Below are 20,649 nucleotides of genomic sequence, written 5' to 3'. Positions count from 1 at the left end.
CCCTATTTTAAGGCAATTTATCACCAGCCTTTAAGCTCAAAAGAGCACCCAGGCTGCATTGGAAATGGCGAATGTGGTGAAAAAAAAGTGGATCACATGACATAATGTAAAATTCTGTCAGTGTATATTGTCAATACTAAATATAATAAGGGAAATACAGTATCTTCTCAAATATGAGTGTTATAAAGCACATAAAATATACCTTTGTTCTTGGGTAGATCACCAGTGATGGACCCTCTACACAGGTCAAACATACCTAAGTATCACCACTTCACGCCTGCTCAACTTCTGAGTTTGTCCAAGAACCCCCTGAATTGTATTATGGTTTTGGCTCCCACTCGTGCAGTAAAAGTGTCACTTAAATTAGCTGCCTTTCAGTGAACGCAAAGCTCTGATAGCTTGTCTTGAACCACTTACTTACAGCTTACAATCTCTGAATTACGTATTTTTTGCTGCAAAATAATTGGTCCTTGTACTTAAGTTACAACTGCAAGTTCTGTAATGTTGCCAAAATCGTAATCCATTCCAAACTTGGCAGAAATGTCATTCCCTGACGCTTTGGCTCCACCCACAAACAAAATGGCGCAGTGGCCAATCCCGTATGCTTACACTCCATTCCATTAAGGACTGTTGACTTGCACTTCCTGGTGGGTTTACTGCACCGCCAGATGCTAGTGCATCCATTCTGGAATTAAGCACTCTGAAAAGATGTAATTCCTTCTGCAGTTATGTATAGCCGCCATCTATAGTATAAAGCTATAAATGTTTAGGCAAAAAGTGAGGCTCCCAGCATATGAAAACATAAGATTTGCATCAAGAGTCGGAGGATTAAAAACAACACTTAAATCCACCAAACTATAGGCTATATTAGGTATTTGACCCTCGAGAAGAGTGAGATGTAGTATTTACTCGTTCCCTTAAAGGCTAAATTGTAGGATTCTGAACTTAGGGAAGCAAAATCTCAGTATAATATGTTTGCATGTTTTTATTTTCTTTCTCTGGGGCACTCCCTGGAATGGAAGAGCTAAATAAAGGTGGACGTATTTGATGAATAGTAAATTATAAAAAAAACTCACCAATATTATTTTGTGCACTTGTGTATCACTGTTTGCTTGCAGGTTTGAAAGATACGGGTGATTCTTCTGTAGGAACATGAGGGCATATTAGCAAGAACCTCGTTAAAATTATTGCTGTTTTAGTGGAAGAAAACTGCCGCTAAAACAGCGATCATGGGCTTGCTAATATGCATTATAGAATTCCAATAGAAGCCCAGGTTAGATGTCCTTCACATCTAACCTGGGCTTCTATTGGAATTCTATAACGCATACTAGCAAGCCCATTATCTCCGTTTTAGCAGCAGTTTCCTGCCGCTAAAATGGCGATAATTTTAACGAGGTTCTTGCTAATATGCCCCAAAGAGTGGGATGACCTGTAACCACATTTATGCGTACTTAAATTGTCAGAGTGGTCCATCCAAAAGTATCATATCCAGTACCCCATGACTGCTAAAGTCACTGAAATAAATATAACTACATGTTTTGCAGTTATTTGAAGAATCACTGTCGGCCTTTTAGTAGCACCACTAATCCCACTGCATTGTGAATCTATAATAGATTCCAAACACAAGCCTCAAGAGCTAAATTGTGGAGTCCTGATGGCCCCATCATTATTTTCCAATTCATAGCTTGCCATCGAATTGTGGTAAGATCAGAAAAAATATACCGCAAGCCATTGTATAAAGGAATTGTATTTGTTACAATGTAATGCCAATGTTATAGTACAGCTTACGCTGGAGAGACCGCATTTTTTATATCTGTTTTGAAGGAAAGTAATACCTTCATCGAAGCTTCGACTGTTGATCTTGGGTGAGTCTTCAAGCTTCAGTGTCTGCGTCACTTGAGACATGATACCGTACTTATTCCTGTAACAGAACAGAGGACACAGTTTCCTCACGTGTTTCTCCAAGTACAATGGCGTGATCCAAGCAGCACGTTCGTGAAATGTTTTTCTAGTAACTGATGTAACTTGTGACTTATGTCATTTTTTCACTTTGTGGAACTTTATGTAAAGCGCTCGGATACCTCCGGGTCTAGCCAGCACTATATAAAACTCAAATAAATAAATACAAAAAATAAAAAAACATTTACGGAACAATATTTACCCAAAAGGATAGCTCTAAAGAGCCCCAGTGAAATCATTAAAAAACATCATTGACTAAAAAGTGTGTCAGATAACTTTGACCAAATTCTATATGCTTATCCCTTTCCTACAAAACACATTACTGATCAGTTCCCAAAAGTGAAGTGCCACTCAACTCTGTATAATATGCTCAGTAATTACCTTTTCCCGAGAGTATTCTTTCAGAGGGAGGTGGATGAATCTATTGCAAATACTAAGAAAGGCTGGGAGCATGTGAACCGCTGAGAAACTGTGTTGATCACCCTATAATTCTCTAGTTCCAAGTGGGAACGCAAAATATGAAAGGAGGGTTTGAACATTTTGCGGCAGTCATGCTTGAGAGGCTACCATCAAAAACTTTTCACGAGGAAAGCCTCTTGCCCGGCGGTTTGGTATTTAAAAAACATGCGTTTGGCAAAATCGAGTTAACATCTTTTCTGAGCAGAAAAATATGGATAAAAATGGCGCCCAGGTTGGGACTTCTGGAAAAACCTTGGCTTCTCAATCATTGGGTATGTGCAGAAGAAGAGGAATACCTTGAAGTATAGATTTCGTCTTCTGAAGGACAATTTTTTAAGACAATATGTTAAGTTAGAGTCTTTAGTACTTATACAGTTATTTATTGTTAGTATATGGACACATGCTTCAATATAAAAAAATGTAAATCATTTTATATAGCACAAACTTGACCGGAGATATCAGGGTGCTTTACATGAGCACCAGTTGCGTTACAGACGGACTCCTTCATTTTTCTTAGTCACTGGGAGATTAAGTGATTTGCCCAGAATCACAGGATGTTGAGGTTCCCTGCCGAGACTGTAACCCGGTTCCCTAGCTCCGAGTTCGACTGCTCTAGCCGTTGGGCCACATCCTCTGCCCAAGTACATATCTTGGTAATTCACTTAATGATAATCTTAACTAATGGAGATACCCTCTTTGCATACACTTGCATGCATATAAATGTTAATAAGCTATTAACATTTAAGGCATGTGAACCCATAGTCTCTAAATACGCTTTTCTCAATAGCCTGCAATCAATCAACCCTGTGGGACCCCATAATAGGTCCAGGAGTGAGATGAATTCTATTTAAATTAGTTTTACCCTGAAAATATACACTGGGTCCGGCCTTCCTGGACATATGCTGGACACCATTACTTTAGAATGTTCTACGGAGCAGTAACATTTCCTAAGTAGAAGCATGCCTGAATCTACAGGTTACATCAGTGACCACCATCACGGTACAATTAAACCTATGTATGTGAATGACAGTAAGTGGCTGAAATGCCGTTAAACCCTAGATACTCTAATACATCCTAGAAAATGTCACCTACAATTACATCATTTCCTGTTGGAACCTACTTGTGTGAAAAGGGCAGGTAGAGGTGGTTCTCTGTGCAGACTGCTTCCGAGACATGTTTCCTTCTTGAGTCAATGTTGTACTGGCAAGACTGACTGCTGCTGAGCAGTGTAGACAAGGGAGTGTTCTGTAAAAATCAGAAAAAGCAAACGAATTATTGTTCTGGTCATGCCACTAAAGATACAAACAACTGAATAGTGAGTTTTAATCCCGCGATTATTAATGAATCTCCTGTTGTGCTGGATTAAAGACAAATGAATCCAAAATGAAGATTGGGAAATGAGAAAAGGCAGAAATATTAGCACTAGAGAGAGCAAAAAGGGTTGCAGGTGGGGGCTGTCGTTCTCTTCCAAACATATGGGAAAGTACTTTCTTATGCGTTTTTGTTTTGCATTAAAATCAGTGAATTCAACGAATTCTTGTCTTGAGAACATTCTGAAATGTAAATTCATATTATGCTAACCACACTATGTCCCTGTTAAAATCAGGTCTGCAGTGCTATGGCCGCTGCCAGGACTTTTCGATTCTAGACAAATTGTGAGGTGCAATGCCTTATTGGACGCAAGCAAGAATGCAGAGCGCGGGATTCTGGGAAGTGAAACGATATTAAAACTCTTGAAAACAATCACATCTTGGAAGAGCAAAAACATTGGCCTGGATGTGGAACAAAGGTTTTCAGACGGAAGGGTCAGCTCGGCTCTGACGGCAGATGCTGCAGTGAGATGTTCATATGTCAGGGCCGAGGTGTCACGCGGCGGCGCCAAGTTACCGTCCGAGGCATTGCTTACCAGTCCTTTGACGAGAGCCAGCGGGCTGACATGGGCCCTCATCGGTGTGAACTGATCGCACGTCTTCAGATTGCGCTTGACGGTGACCTCGGTCGCTGTTGCGCCTTTCTTGTTCTTGAACGTCACTTCGCTGGGACACATTCCAAAAATGGTGTCCTGCAGACAGATCACATATGGACATGATTACAACCAATGGCGTAAAGCAGAGGCAGTCATTTAGAGCCATTCTTTTCCTGCGCGCGCAGGCCGCTGCATGTTTAAGCACTGCGATTTCATGAGGGAGGAAGGGCCTTATTTATAAGGTTTTGCAACACTTTTGCACCGCCATTGAGTCACTTTTTGTGACGCACTAGCGGCATAAAAATGCGCCATATTGCGCCCTATTTATAAAGTGACGCACGCAGTAGATGCGTCTCTTTGTAAACCCCTGCACCACATTTTACCCGCACCAGGTATAGTGTATGCAGGGTGGGTGTTACCCTGCAAAAAGCCTCGTAGAAGTGGCGCATTGAAATCTACAAGTATTCAGTGCGCGACCTCTAGGACTCTAGTGCGTCAATATCTTACGCCTGCCTCACAGCAGGCGTAAGACTGACGCAGGCCCTTTCGCATGGGGCTTGCCCCATGCGAAAGGACACTTTGCTGGACTTGCGTCTGTTTTCAGACACACCCCAGCAATGCGTCACTTTTGCGCCTACAGATCCGTCAGAAATACTGAAGTATCTGTAACTCCTTGCAACGTGGAGTGCGGTACAATAAATACTGCGCATCTACCCTGTTGCAAGGAGGGCACAGTGGAAACAGTTGCATTGCTGTTTTCACGCAGCAATGCAACAGTTTTCATAAATGAGGCCCAAAGTTCCACAAAATATACAGGGGGTTATTTACAAGCCCCGTGAGCCGCAAGTGCGTTGCTTTTTTCAACATTGTAAAAAATTACGTATGGGCGGCGAACGGGGCTTGTAAATAAGCCCCACAGATTTTTCTGACTTGTAAGTGAGACATAGGCCCTGATTACAAATTGTGCGATCCCACCCGGAACAATAACTTATGGAGGTATGCCGCCTGGGTCCACTGCGATTCACTTGGTGTTTCTTGGCCCACTAGTTCCGGGCCTGGAGACTTCAAACCCAGCTTCACCTGACGGGAATCCACACCCGGGGAAACAACTGCAACCACGAAAGCTGCAGGCGGAAGTACAGTTCAGCCTGACCAACTGTTCCTATCTGCCTTATTCAGGGGCGTGGCTCAGTCGGTATGGTTGGCATATATTACAGGTTTTTGAGAATCATGTGATAAAACATGCATCTTCACAATGTAGAGGTGTACCTATATACATGCATTGCTACATTTCTATGTAAATTTATTTCTATCAAATATATATTTTTTCCTGGTTTGTTGCATGTTAACATTAACTTTCAGAAACGATTTCTTTACATCATACAATAAACCTAAGCCCCAAATTCAGGTTTCGAAGAGAAGTTGGAAAGTTTGCACAGGAATCGGAATTCCAAGTTTTGGAGGAAACCTTGGACCCCTGCAATTTCCCCCCAGTAGATTTCAGCAGGTCAAGCTCCCGTAATGTATCTGTGGACGTGCTTGATGGAAAAGCAACATTTGTGGAATTCAGTGCACTAGATAAAGATTCCTTGGTTAATACCACCTCTATTCCGACCAATGTATGACCTGGGCTTGCATGTCTGTGTGTGTGTGTTTCTTTTTAAGAGTCCTTACCATGAAGGCAGTGGTCTGAGCTTCTTCCTTCTCTGCTGGCACAAGCAGTGCTGAAATGATGCCCCTCTTAATATTGAGGACATTGACATCTTCACCTTTGTCGGGGTACAGGAATACGTGCTCGCCATCAGGAACACTGAACTTCAGCTCATACCTGGCAAGACAAAGAGAAAGCAAAGGCATTGGTCTCTGTGCAGGGGCTACGCGTAAGCTTTGAAAGAGCCAGTGAGTGAGTTCTGTTGAAGAGTCATTATGCTGGAAAGGGCAGTCAAACACTGTGCAGGGGTATAAAATACTGTGTTTTGTGTGAGCTTTTTCTAAGCCACTTAGTTCATTCACTTCCCAAAAGTCCATGTTTGGGCTAGATTATGAGCCAAGAAAATGGCTGTCTGGTTTTGAGATAACCCGATACAACAGCGGCAGCGGAGGCGCATTGCCTCCCGCCTAGCCCCCCACCCACTGCTAGGAGTCAAATAAATATAACAATAATAAACACATGTGTATTATCATTTTATTTTTGCTCTCGGAGCCGAGACTTGGGAGCGGGGCCAGTGGGATGACAGCAGGGCCGGACTGGCTACCGGGCGTTTTGGTGTGCTGCCAAGCTGGGAGCTGATTGTGGTGGGGGCTGGTTTCATTGATTGGGACCTGCGTGTGCTTCTAAATAAACAAAACAAAACAAATGTTTTTAAGCACACGCAGGTCCCCATCAACGAAATGAAATCAGCCCCCAGCACCAAAACGCCCGGTAGCCAGTCCGGCCCTGGATGACAGTCACTAGAGGGAGTGTTTTGCACTGTTATCAGTGCGCATGATGGTTTAGCCGGCCGTCTCAGGGCGGCCAAACCGGCACAACATACTGGTGCAAAGACTGCTTTCTTACCTTGCCTTATAGGTATGCCTGTGTTGTAAGTGATGTTAAACTACAACAACCTGGTATTGTGTGATCAATGTACAGTTCAGTACTGCCATGTTATCATTTGTTATGTTGATTATGCTGGACAGATCATTCCAGTAATGTGTCTAGTGTCATTGTTGCTTTACTTCTATCATCCGCTAATGGTCAGGGGAGACCTCCAGGCCACAAGTTTTCTGTAGCTCAAGGGAGACTGTGTGTGCTGGAAAGACTCTGTGTGTATTGGAAACATTTAGTGTGTGTGCCTGAATTGCTCAGTGTGTGCTGGAAACATTCAGCGTGTGCTGGAAAGACTCTGTGTACTGAGAAGACTCTGTGTAAACAGGAAGGACTCTGTGAAAAACTGTGTAAACAGGAAGGACTCTGTGAAAAACTGTGTGTGCTGGAAGGACTCTGTGAAAGATTCAGTGTGCGCTGCCCACCTTGCTGCACTGCGTGGAAGGGTAAGAGCAGGAATGCACCGTATTTAAAATATTAAGGCCCATTTCTGTCTTTTCCTTGTGCTGCCGTACAATCTGCTGCCTTGAGTCGATGAACGCACCCTTGCACCACGGTGCAAGGGTGCATCTGTTGCAGACAGGACTGTTTTTGTGCAGGAAGGGGCAGCTTCCTGCTCAGAATCAGCCCTCTGGGGAATTTTCCTCTTTTTCTATGTGTGCTGCATAATGTAAGACACAGAGAGAGGAACATTTCTGCAGCATACACGGAAAGAGGAGAAAAAGAGGCGAAATAAAAATATTCCCTTTCGTTACCAATCCCCTGGGGAGGCATTGCATTGTGACGCATTCCCAGGCCCACCAGTAATGGTAAATCCGGGAATATGTCAAAATCCATGGTTAGATGCGCGTAGGAACACTGACGTTCCACCCATGAAACACCTCCCTGGGGCAGAGCAGCGCAACACAGTGATTTGCACTGCATTGCGTTACTCTAGATTTATCAAGCAACACAGGGCCACGCACGGGGGCCTTAAGTGGCTTGATAAATCGAACTAGTAGTTGCATCGCCCTTGTGTCCTTTTGGGGAGGCAACTCTTTGATGTGTGCCGGAAAGACTGTGTGTGTGCTGGAAAGAATCAGTGAATACTGGAATGGGCGTCACAAGTTTGCATGCCGGTAGGTTAAACTCAGTGTTTCATTTTACCAAAGACCATATGAGTGTCAGTGAGTTGATTAATACTAAATGCTGCTTCTTAAGCAGTGCTTTATTTGCAACAAAACCATATGCGCCTGAGCCCAGGCTGTCTCTCAAGAGGCAGCAGCAGTACACACCACCCACTGCCCCTGCCAACTCTGCCAAATGCCAGTTCCAGAGCTGCCTTTTAACTATCTCACTCATACAAGGTTGACATTCTGGACTACTCCAGGCAGACTAGATCTGATCGGTTCATTACAGCGTTAAAGTATATGGATTCGCAAAACTCTGGCGAGATTAAATCAAGTCAGACAGCGCCACTATGTGGTGGACTGTCAAAGTTACGTGCCAGTGTTTCCAGCGAACACAGGGGCATATTACCAACGATTAGGGATATTTATCGCTAACTAGGCTTAGCAACGAATTTTTTATCGCTAAGTATCGCCGGAAATTATCGCTGAGATAACTTGCTATTAGCAAGGTTTATCTCAAAAGCGATTAAAATGAGGCGAAATGCGTGAATATCGCTGAGAATACAGCGATATTCACGCAGTTCACGCATTTGCGACAAAATGCTTTTAGCCATGTTATCCACCTCCCATTGGATAACATGGCTAAGAACTGGTCTGAGCAGGCGTTAGTTTTTGGCGATAGCGGGAATATTTCCATCACTACGCCCGCCTTGCTAATAGGCGATAGCGACGTTAGCGACTGCTTTCAGTCGCTAACAGGTTGGATACGCCCACTTTGCATGTCATTAGCGATAAATATCGCTTACATGCAAAGCGGGCCCCAAACAGCTTGCTATCGCCTAAAGCAGTCGCTAACTGCTGTTATCGACAGCTTGCTAATAGAGCAATAGAATTATCGCGGCTTAGCGGCCAAAAACGGTTGCTAAACCGGCGATAATTGCCTATCGCCCTGCTTGATAATATGCCCCACAGTTTTTAAGCACACTGCTATGATATACACTAAAAACCCGCCAGTAGTTAACTTCGTAAGAAGCAATGGCTCCTTCACGCTGCTAGACCATGAAGCCCCAGGGTTCACACACTCGGGGTTCAGCACAAAAAGCACGTTTCAGTTTTGCTTACGTGGAAAGGGCGCTGGCAAATTCGTCGGAGTTCTTTGCCCTCTTCAGCATGGCCTTTCCCTCGGGGTTGACTCCGTACACCTCCCGCAGGGTGCACTGGTTGACCCGGAGGATGAAACTGCACAACTGAGGGACTTCCAGTTCAACCTGAAAAAAAGCACTTGACTGTCAGACACAACTTGGCATCAGACTACAGGTCCAAGCAGAGCCCTGGATTGTGTTCTGATTGTAATAATTCCCTGCCATGGTGCCTCGCCTGACTGAATGGCGCCTCCATAATTATAAAGTCTCTGTGATGATTTGTGTACCAACTGCTGCTGTGCAAATGGTGCCTCTTGTTGCAGATCAAATCAGAGTTAGCCATGTTCCCCATCAATTATATAAATATGTCCCTCCTAGATTTAAAAAGTCCTAGATGGTTACATCTCAGTGGAAAAACCTAACCCCAAGAGAGATGTCATCAAGGACCGCCATGTGATGGGCATCAAAAGTGGCTGCGTTATGGACGAGAGGCTCTTCCATGATTACGATGCATACTGAGGAACAGAGTACACGGGTTCAAATTTCAACTTCCCTGCGCGTCCAAAAACGCGAACTATTGGGCAGACCAGTGACCATGGGCAATACGTTTCTCTTAGTGGTTCCTCGGCTATATTTATTTATTTATTTATTTATTTATTTATTTAGAAGTTTTCTATAGCGCTAACAAGACCCGAAGGTAGCAGAGCGCTTTACAGTAAAAGGAATGAAAAGGTGGACAAAAAGACACATAACAAATAAGGTGATCCTCAAGTGACAATTAGGGGGGAGGAGAAGTTCGTACAGTAGGACTTCTTGGTAATAGGATACAGAGTTATCACATAGTTCTGGGGATGGATGTTGATCCTAGTTACCCAGGACCTAGGGAACGGATGAGGAACAAGGATTTGAGTTGGCTCTTGAATTCCGCATAGGACGGTATGGTTCTGATATGCGAGGGGATAGAGTAATTGTATATCTACAAAGTGTAAACTCTACATAAAAAATTTGCATTTCGAAGCGTCCTATGGGATATCAGTCCTGGGCACACCGCTGCAGTGTGTGACTCAATAAACTTGTTAATATAGAGCATATGGTTCCCAATGATTTGATGAATTTTACGGGGCTAATAAACTGACGTCAGCAGGTCTCATGAGTGTTTTTGGAGGCTGTTCGTGCAGTATAATTAGTAAAAACATTTGAAGAGTTTTCAGTTGTGTGCAGAATTTGGCAAACCACAAAGTGTACGTGTCAATTAGAGAAGATTTCACATTTTGTACATAAAGCCTGCTGGTCTTGTAGCGGTATGTCCTGTCTTCTTACCTTACAACTGATCTTAGAGCCGCTTTGTGAATCTGCAGTCCCGGGCACGCCATTCGAGGTTTCAGCTTCATAGTTGTATATGTATTTTCGCAAGTGTTTAAACCTAGTTGCATCTTCTAAGGAGTAAAAAATAAAAATATGTTAAGGCTTCTATTTAAAGAGCAACACAGTGATTATTTTGAATAAAACAATAACCAATAAAATAGAAAGAGCACACTGAAAAAACATTGCTTTGATTTGAATTGCGAGCAATACCGTGATTCCCCTGCAGAGGGCGCTCAGACATTAGATCAGAATAGCAAGTGTCATGTTTTGTCCGGAGCGCCAACTCACCGCACACTTTGCCCTCTTGCTCCGGTGCAAGGAACAGTGTGTTACAATTCCAGTTATTCAGGTGCGCGCCTGCGTTCATGACAAAGGTTAAACACACAGTCCACATCGCCTGATTTGCACTGAGATTGCTGTCAATAATTTATTATCTATGTTGTTTTCAGAGCTCAGAGTTGTTTTCAAGCGGGCTGTGTTTTCTTCGACCTCTATAATTGTCAGAGAGTTTCCTGATTTAAAACCCTGTGTGGTTACCATGCAGAATCGTTGTTGCCTCACGATGTTATTAACATTATATTTTTGTCACTGCCCGTTGCTCCAAGCTTTTCTGTTTTAGGCTGAAATGTGTCTCTCGGAAATAGGGTAGTTTCTAAACGTGTTTAGAAACGTGAGATGGCCAATACATTTTTCAATGTTATGCTGGGACTGAGAGTAAGACATTTTAATCACAGTCCTAGAAGGTTTTAGGGAAACCCGCTTGAGATTCGTTGGGTATGCTTTTCGCGCATGCGCGCGCATTCGCGTGGTACTCAGTTTGGAATGGGTGACGTGACACCCACCTCAGGCAGCTTTGAGTAATGTTCTGTGCTCTACGCACCAAGAAGGATCGTAACACAGGCCCTACGCGCACAGATGGGGAACAATCCTTTAGGGGTGTTCCATCAAGCTAAGGCCGATCCGTGGTGTAGGTAGATCTGAGACTGCCCGGGGCGGGCCCTGCGTTTGCTGCCCCGGCAGAAGACTCTTTGAAGACTGGGGTGGAGGGGGGCTGGCAAGTCCACGGATGTCATCTCGCAACGGAGCCGCACTGAAGAGTGGGGCGAGGCCGGGGGTGGTGACGATTCTCTCCCTGAGACGCCCAAAATCCTTGCCGCCTGAAATGGACCGCCCCCCACACCCTTGCTACGCCACTCAGGCCAGTCAATATCAGTGTGATATAGAAGACTCAGGGGCAACCCCATTAGGTTATGCAGAGGGGTCCCATCATTTGCACCACGAATCAATGGGCGTCATTTAGTGGTCCCCAGGGGTCGCAGCTGCGACCCCTGGCTTGCCTCCTGCAACTCCCAGCACTGTCACTGCGTCCCTGACCTCTGATGACAAGAGTTAACTTGGAAAAGAACCATCCATTGTTCCAAGTACTGTGGATCATCTCCATGCCGCCCCTGCCCCTGAGCGAGTGCAGAGAGTGGGAAAGAAAAACAGGTGAGAGAAGGAGAGAGAAAAAGAGGGAGGCGATAAAGGTAAAAGGCTTTTAGGCAACATAAGGATAAGGTAACGGGAGGAAGAAAACACTACAGAGAGATGGGCGAGAGATCAAGAGACAAACACAGGAGGATGTGTGTTTGAGGGAGACAAGGAGAGATGAAACAGACACCAATAGTACTGTGACATAGACAATCGCCAATCGAAAAAGGCCCGATTAGGGAGCAGAAGAGGAGGGAGAAAGGTGAAACAGCTTCTGAAAATCTGCCCTGTTTCCAGATTAGTTCATTGCCTCCGTCCCGTATATCCCTTTCAAATGTAACAGCCGCTCGCGGGGCCACTGGAATCGGAAATGGGTTTCCATCTCTGACTCCTGTTTTCCTTATTCCTTAAAAACATTCTCCGATTTTTTAGGTTTTTTTCACGGACTGCTAACGCTTGCACTATGTATGTCATTCTCTGCCTCTGTTCACAATTTTCCTCTCGCTCTTCCAGAGGCATTGTTCTTATTCCACATTGTTTTTCTAATTTTACAACTAATTTTCGCTAGTACGCTTATTTCAACTCTATGCACTGTCCTTACACGTAGTTTTAATGTAACCCTAACTCTTACACATGCATCTTTATAAAGCTTCTCCTGTCTGTGATTGTGTACTTTCCAGTCAGTTTTTGTAAAGAGAACAAAAGTCGCATAAAAACCACTGTAGTGCTCCTATGTATTTGTGAACTATACGTGTACTCCTCAAGCACGTACACATGAATAAATATGCACAAAAATATAAATGTTCTCTCTATTCAGAGACGAACAGAACTATCGGGAAATGGGGAGTACTGAGACAGGAAGGGGAAGGCTATGTGGGCTGGGACAGAGTCAGCCATATGTCAGGTGATCATGACATATGACTAACATTGCCAGAACCCTTTCACAGATCCCCTTTCACAGGAAATGGGCTGTCTTGCAAGCCTAGCGGTTTCCTATGGACCAATCTCTCTTTGTCTGGCGCCCTCACAGCCCTGACTCTAGGCCCACTCTCTAGACAGGCCACTCTAACCCTACAAGGACTCTGGAGTCACTCTGGAGTCCCTCAAGCTAAGTTCAAACTCCAGAATGGGCCATTACTGAAGCCAGCTCGAACTCTAGGCACACTGGGGCTAATTTACAAGCCCCTTCCGCCACTTTTGCGTCATTTTTAACATGGGAAAGGTGACGTACGGGTGGCTCAAGGAGCTTGTAAATACGCCCCACTGTTCTTCACAAATAACTCATCTGCAGCTCTTCATCAATAAAGATGGGTTCGAACCCCTGCTCCAGTCAGTGAAGGGATTGCTCCCCTTTGCCACTGACTGCAAAATAAAAATGCCACAATTAACTGCACCCCATTCTTTAGGCATTTTCAAACATCCTTACATTATGGTGAAAGCAAAATGCTTTCCCCATCTGTCAATGTTTCTGCAACAGGGAGAGATGTACCGGCCCAATGCACCACTCATTCCACAAAGGCACAATGTTCAAATTGGAAAGGGAGAAACACCAGGATCCAAACATTTTTTTTTATTAGACTTCGGAAAATGGCGAACCAAAAATGACCATTATTTACAAAGGAATGAATAAAGTCCTTACTTAAACAGCTTGGATTTTGATTTTGCACTCCATCATCTTCTGCAAAAAAATAACATGAAAACAAAGGTATTAAAGGGTTTATCGTAGCCACGAGGTTTTTGTTTTACACCAATCATAGATAAAACAATGCACAGAATGCCACATCCTTCACCTATACACGGAGACTGTGAACTGCTTGTTTTATTTTTCATTTGATATACGATGTACCCACGTCACCGTAGGTAACTTTAGATTGCATTGTAACAGATAAAAAGACGTAAACATTGTTGTGGAACGATGTAAACATTTCCTTCCAATATATTGCACTGCCTGCCATACTCCCCTCTAAATGGCAAATCCTTTTTTCTCCTGAAACCCCCTGAACCCCAATTCATCATTTTTGATATACACAATGATATTTTATCACATACAGCTGTGGTACCATCATGGCATTCTCCAATTGAAATTCCAGTTGACATCATACATATGGTTTCTACGGGATCTCGTTGCTGACATAAGGTTTTGGGTCACATTTTCTATGGCTACCAGAAACACTCTAGTTGGTTTCAGTTTTCACTTCGAAGTGATTGCTGATGTTTAATACCAGCCTTGGTTTCAGCTGCCAGTTTTTTTTTAACAAGTCGAATTTCCATTTTTTTTCCATTGGCACGTACATTGCAGGACCCAACTTCCCATTTGTTGAACAGCTTGCAGTAAAAACCATTTACAGTGGGGAAACTGGGATTTCCACCAGGGCCTGGGCCTGTGTCTGATGTGAAACACCAATGGGATTTGAAGCACAGCCACACAAGGGCAAAGGGCAACCAAGAAAGTCAAAGGAAAAGAGCAGAGCAAAGAAACAGTATAATATTAAGATCAAGTCCATGCCAACACAAATTAAAATAATTTTAAAAAGTCCAAAACGAAGCGGGAAGTATGTTTAAGTTGTAGCATACACCATGGCTCCGAAGAACACTTTTTTTTAGTACTTCGACCATGTCAGCTGAATAGTGACAGAGAGAACACAAAACCACGTATGTGTGGGGACATTTTGAATTACAATCCAAAGACTTCAACAGGAAACATCACTTTGCCCTCAGACCCTCGGAAGGCAGAGGTGTCAAGGCCTTTTGCCTTTTTATTGACATACAATCAGGGCTGACGTACACATAATGTCAAGCATAGAAACAGGGTCTTATGATTCTCCTTATTGACAGACTCACACAGACTCCACAGGCACATTTAATGATATTGAGTCGATTCATCCAATCTGGAAATCTACCTTATAGATAGCAGTCCTATGTGGGCAGCTGAGTTTTTACTTTTTGGGGGTTCACACAGAGCCCCGGGCACCCTGATACAAATCTAAAAGAGACACAGACGAAATTCCCAAGTTTGAGGCATGCTGCATTGCCCCTAGGTGCCAGTTCACTGTGCATACATTTGCATCAGACAATGCAGCTTTCCCATGGGAAGAATTTGCAGAGTGAGTCTTTTTCTGCTTCTAAATGCCGCTTAGGTGTGCTTACATTTCCACCAATCAGGTTTGTTGTTTCTAGTAGCCCATCCAAAGTAGATTCTACTGCTACTCCTGCTTGCATGTAGGCATATATGTGTGTAGGTGAAAGCCCTTTCCTGGGCGGGCAATAGCTACACAAAACATGTTACAACTCCAGTAAGTCTGTATAGGCTTTTGAAACATTTTGTGGCTTTTGTGTGTTGACATATCGGTCTTCATTCTTCCTAATCATATAACTCTTTTGCGGGAAGGACATTTCCCTTCCCAAACCTAAACTGAGTGCAATAGTTTAATGCAAACATTATAATTTCATAACTGGAATGTAAAGTGTTCAAGAGCTTATGATTTTGTACTTTATTTTGTAGGAATGGCAGCATTCTCTTGCAAGCTGTTGTATTTACCATAGTCTTCCTCAGACACATCCATATCACTCATACTGTATTTCCTCAATGTAGGACGATGATAAGTTTTTTATCAACATCTTCCATTGTGTTCCTGTTCACATTTTTAGTCGCTCCTGGCGATAGTTGTTTGTTTAATTCATTCAGCCCTTGAGAGTCATTTTCCCACTAGTCTCCAATCTCTTTTCACCTGTATAAAGTTGTGTCTTCAAGAACTGGACTCAGTGATTTAGGTGAGGGACAGTCGATGATGCTACAGTGGGAATACAGGCATCATGCTGTAGATGGCCATTCCTGAACCTACACACCTCTTTCATGACCACTAAATCCTCTCCTCTTTCCTGGTGACCACTAGTTCCCTCAACTCCCGCACCAGGCTTCTCCATGCCAAGACTATAATCTGTAGCTTTGCACTTTAGAGTTTTAAACCAAATGTCCACAAGCTAGATACCTCTTTCTGTTCTACAGTACACTGATTTTGAATTAGCTCTTGGGAGTAACAACATTTTAGTAGTTAATTGTATCATCTACGAATAGGCAGAACTTAAATAGCAGTCACTTATCAATGCAATAAAGCGATCCAAAGTGCGATCGAACTCCTGTTACACCACAGTTATCAGCGCCATACTTATCAGTGCATTTTCTTCCTAAGAGAGCACGGCCTTGGTTACACGTTGGAGGTAAATTCCAATCCCGGTTTGCTTTGGCATCAGAATCCTGAATTTTATGGGACACATCGCAGTCTCGAATATTGGAAAGTCCAACAGGCCAAAATTTATCACAGGAAAACTTTGACACATGCAGACTGTGATGCAATAAGAAGCTGTCCTTCATGTAATTCCCAATTTTGTAAGAAATGTGAGGTATTTACAACACCCAATAAATAAAGAGAATCAGTAAGTACAAGGTGCACTAGATTGACTATTTAGTAGTTACTACCCTTACTCGCCTCTCTACTTTTAGTAGCTAGAAAGACACTTTTTGTGTTCTGCCTATTGGAAAGTGGCGTCTCCATCCTTAGATGTGTTCTACCTGGTTCTCTTGAATTTTGAACCTTCAGTTTTGATCTCTCCAGCGGCTCTCTTCATTATCAATGTGTCAATATCGTTATTTCCTACATTCACTCATATTCATCAGACAATTATATAAGTCTCATACTTCTTATTTAGCCTGCTCTTATTTTACATATGTCCTCCTGTCCTTACTGCTACATCAACATAATAACACGTATTATTACAAAAAAAATTAATTCAAGGACTTCAACATTTTCATATTTGTTCTGCTGTTCCCTTGACTGTCCCTGCAACTTTACTTTTACTTCTTAATTCGGTTTGATTTAGCAAGTTTACATAGTACAATTTTACATAGGCTGTGCTTACAACAGACACTATCAAGGGAATGTAGAATACAGCAAAAGTAGCCACATTTGCTGTTGCTTGCAAAATTACCACATTGTACTGAATGGATAGAGTAGGAGGCAATCCATTATACATTTTACGGATTAAATGCAACTATAACTCAAAGCCAACAGGTCTAGGTTTCATGTGCTAATGCATGCAGTGTATGCACATAAAACCCAACAGAAGTAGATAGAGTGGGCTAGAGCTGCAAAGAACTCAGTGAAACTGTTCAATGCCAATATATGAGTGGATGTGGAAGGATACAACCAAACAGCCAATAACATTTGGTGATAGAGTTTAATCCACTGGGTTTAGCCAAGAAGTGATTGACAAACTCTCAAGTCAATGGCGAAAAGAGGCTGCTCGAAAAAGTCCAATAGTTTAAAATGGCCGACCCAAAAGCCTACTGTTTGTATATTGTGGGCAATAGGGCTGTTTGACAGTTGTGCTGTCGAAACGAAGGCCTAAAAATAATAGGCCGACATGGTAATTGCGTGTCGTAGAGCGTGAGGGGTGGATCTCAGCATATGAGTAGGACAATAAGGGAGGAAGACTAGGACAAAGCAAGCGGAGCAGTAAACACTTGCCAAGGTAGAGAGCTTTGTAGCCCTCAACATACTGGAAGCAATTGTACTCTTTTCAGAGAGCCCGATACCAAAGTTACACGATTCAGACCCAGGACAAGCCTAACTGCTGCAGGCCGCATTGTCTGTAGTAGGGAGATCAAAGCACACCGCATGCTTCTCTGACTCCCTGTGTCTCTAGAGTACTTGTGTGTCTCTGGACTACTTATCTATTTCCATTACCATTTGGAAAATGATTTCCTATCTCTGGCTTTGCAAGGCCATCCACTGCATACTATTTTCCTAATTAAGAGTAATGATGAAAAATCCTGATTAAGAGATGGGATGCTATCAGAAGTCTTTGGACGCCTGGGGGAAAAGCCGATTCCAGACGAAAGTCTGCTAGCCGAATTTCCCCTATCCGAACAGAAGTCAAAGAATGTTCTACTGCAGCCCTTTTAGAGTCAAAGTTTGGCCCCTGGGGTCTGTATTTCATAGCTGACATATCTGTTAGCACATGCAGGGTGATGCCTTCCTAAAGGGAAAGACACAACATATCAAATTTGCCTTTAGCAGAGGAATGAATGGTCGATGATAGGTATGTTAATATTTTGACAGAATAATATAAATGATAGAAAACATGTTTAGTTCTATTGGGCACAAAATGACAATTCATGAATTAATATATCATTTGAACTAACATGAATAGAATGAAGTTGAATGTCTCTGCCATCTTATCACATCAAACAGAAGTTGGACTATAAGCTCTGGGTCCCCAACTTCAAGAGCAAATCCATTGCTATACGTCGCTCAGGGGCGACTGTTTGTGGCAGAAAGGGCAGGATTCAGTGCTCTCAAAAGAAGTTCTGATACAGTTCTAAATGCGGAGAACGAGTATAGAAAATTGTCTGTCTTTCTATAGGTATTTGTGCCTGCCTTTTTCACCCACAGTTTGGTATTTGATATATTTGTATGAAAGATCTTTGAAAAAGTTTACATTGAAAAACTCGGGAAGCCATTATCCATTGTGTGTCAATTACAGAGAATACGCCGCCTGGCAAAGAAAGTATCGTCCTCACCACAAACAAACATCAGAGACGTCATGAAAAAAGCGGACCACAGAAACACTCCTGGCAGAAATACAGATCATGCGTGTCCTTTACATTTACCAACTAGATCAAGGATACAAATCTATCTATATGTGTATACCAGTCAAAATACTTTATTTCCATAACAAGAATGAATGTAATCCGTAGTAGAAAATTGTGAATCTAAAGTGCATTGCTTAAAACAGCAGACGTGTTGTTTCTAAGCACTATCAAGATCTGTCACCTATTAGTATACAATTTGGCATCCTTATAAGGAAGGATGAGAGCTTAAGGTGACCCTCCCTTTATTCGTACTGGTCAGCTATCACACAGGTGTCACCACTCACCAGTGAGCACTTAACTCACTGAGCTATCTCACTGGTGGCTGAGTTACCGAGGCTCACTCAAAAAAGTTCAGATGCCACAATTATTCCTTGTCACACCCGAAGAGCATTTCGAAGCCACACTGACTTTGAGGCGCGCCATGCACAATAAAGACATGCGTCATAAGAGTTAAAGGGGTGCTTCCAGGCAGGGAGGGGGCGCCGGATACTCACGGGCCAGTGTTCCGCTGTTGATGAGCAGCACCAGAAGCCAGAGCTTGGTGGTGCCCATGGTGAGCCGTGGGAGCACGGGGGTCCCCAACTCCTCTCACCGCCTAGTGCTTCTCCTGGTCCTCGCTGAGAATGAGCTCGCACTCTTGGACCCGAATTTATATACGCCCGCAAAGCCGCTGAGCCGCTCGTTTGGAAGTTCAGGGCACGTTGCAAAAGGCTCAAAGGTCGGTGTCCTTCCGCGGCAGGGCCCGGGAGGGCCGCGTGCGGGCCCTGAGCTCAGCCCAAGGCACACACCGGGGCACGCAGAGTCTCTAGCAGGAACAGGCCTGATAGATCCGTGAGGTGTTTTAAGTTCAAATTGTTATAACAAAACAATGAAAGGTACTGGCTATTATGAAAAAAAACACTTTTATTGAAAGAAAAAATGATGCTTCAATCGATGAAAAAGAGCCCAGGCAGCTCGTCAGCGTTCTTGTTATCTGTATCTTGAGATAGTTCATTGAGGTGTCTTTCAGATAAGATACTAGTGGAACATTTCTCTTCGCACGTATTTAAACACATTTTAGCTGGTCATTTCTTGTCTGTCGCCTATTCGGATTTCTTAAGAACGACGCAATGTGGGATAAACAATCATAAGTTTGTGTTTTAGAGCTTTAATCGTTATATTGTGCTGTGGGGAAATGCAGTTAGGCCCACACTCTTGATTCTTTCATTTCTCTTTGTTAAGGCCCCTGATGTGTTCAGTTCCAGCAAAAACATGATGATTCCAAGTCCATATTATATATACTAGGGTCATGGGTCTCGCAGGTGGTATATATTCCTTTATTAATCAGCACAATGACCAATACAACGGTCACACCGAGGCTTATAACTGTATGCATACGCCGCCTACAAAAGGCCCATGCCTCATAAGATCTGATAAATAAAAATAAAAAAGTAAGACTGCATAATCGGGATATCTCACGTTTTGTCCTGTAGAATAATTCCACTACCAGGCTGAGGAAGAAAAAGAGAACCGACTCTTGTCATTATCAATACTGATTGACCAAAAAGGCCAGAGGTAGCAGGCCAAACAGGCTTAATCTGGCTTGGGGTCGCTAGTGTACTCTTCAAAGTGGATGAGGTCCGACAGTTCAGACTGTGCTGTCCCTATTGGAGCAGGACCATGCTTATTTGCATATCGAGGTGACATGGTACACAAGAAAAACATGGACTGGAATGTTCCCCATTAATAACCAGTGGCTAAGATTAATTTAAGTATTCCATCCATTACATTCATGTTTTCCTCACAAGTAGCAGCAGTGACTTTCTGCATCCTTCGACCACTTTGGGACATCACAGGCCTAACCCCATGTCCTCCCCATGCCCAGCAGCCTCCATTTTGCTGCTGTGGTATTATGGAAGATCAAGGTGTGGAAACCACTGGCTGCCCTCTTGAGGCAGCAC

At 43.3% G+C, this 20,649-nt stretch overlaps 1 protein-coding gene across 1 annotated transcript in view; it reads right to left on the bottom strand.

Moving 5' to 3' along the window:
• APOB (apolipoprotein B) overlaps positions 1 to 19,361 on the bottom strand; it is a 59,005-nt gene extending 39,644 nt beyond the window's left edge. Inside the window, exons 1-8 of the mRNA XM_086926274.1 lie at positions 19,204 to 19,361; positions 13,697 to 13,735; positions 10,543 to 10,658; positions 9,203 to 9,348; positions 6,059 to 6,212; positions 4,325 to 4,480; positions 3,539 to 3,663; positions 1,836 to 1,921 (exon numbers count right to left, since the gene is read on the bottom strand). Coding sequence (XP_086782400.1) covers positions 1,836 to 1,921; positions 3,539 to 3,663; positions 4,325 to 4,480; positions 6,059 to 6,212; positions 9,203 to 9,348; positions 10,543 to 10,658; positions 13,697 to 13,735; positions 19,204 to 19,261 — 880 coding nt within the window. The 5' untranslated portion in view covers positions 19,262 to 19,361. The remainder of the gene's footprint in view (positions 1 to 1,835; positions 1,922 to 3,538; positions 3,664 to 4,324; positions 4,481 to 6,058; positions 6,213 to 9,202; positions 9,349 to 10,542; positions 10,659 to 13,696; positions 13,736 to 19,203) is intronic.
• Between the last annotated feature and the right edge of the window lie 1,288 nt (positions 19,362 to 20,649).

Source organism: Lissotriton vulgaris, chromosome 6 (assembly GCF_964263255.1).
Source record: "Lissotriton vulgaris chromosome 6, aLisVul1.2, whole genome shotgun sequence".
In the NCBI taxonomy this organism is placed as follows: Eukaryota; Metazoa; Chordata; class Amphibia; order Caudata; family Salamandridae; genus Lissotriton; species Lissotriton vulgaris.
The sequence above is the reverse complement of the archived record's forward strand: the minus strand, read 5'-3'. Positions and strand labels throughout refer to the sequence as shown.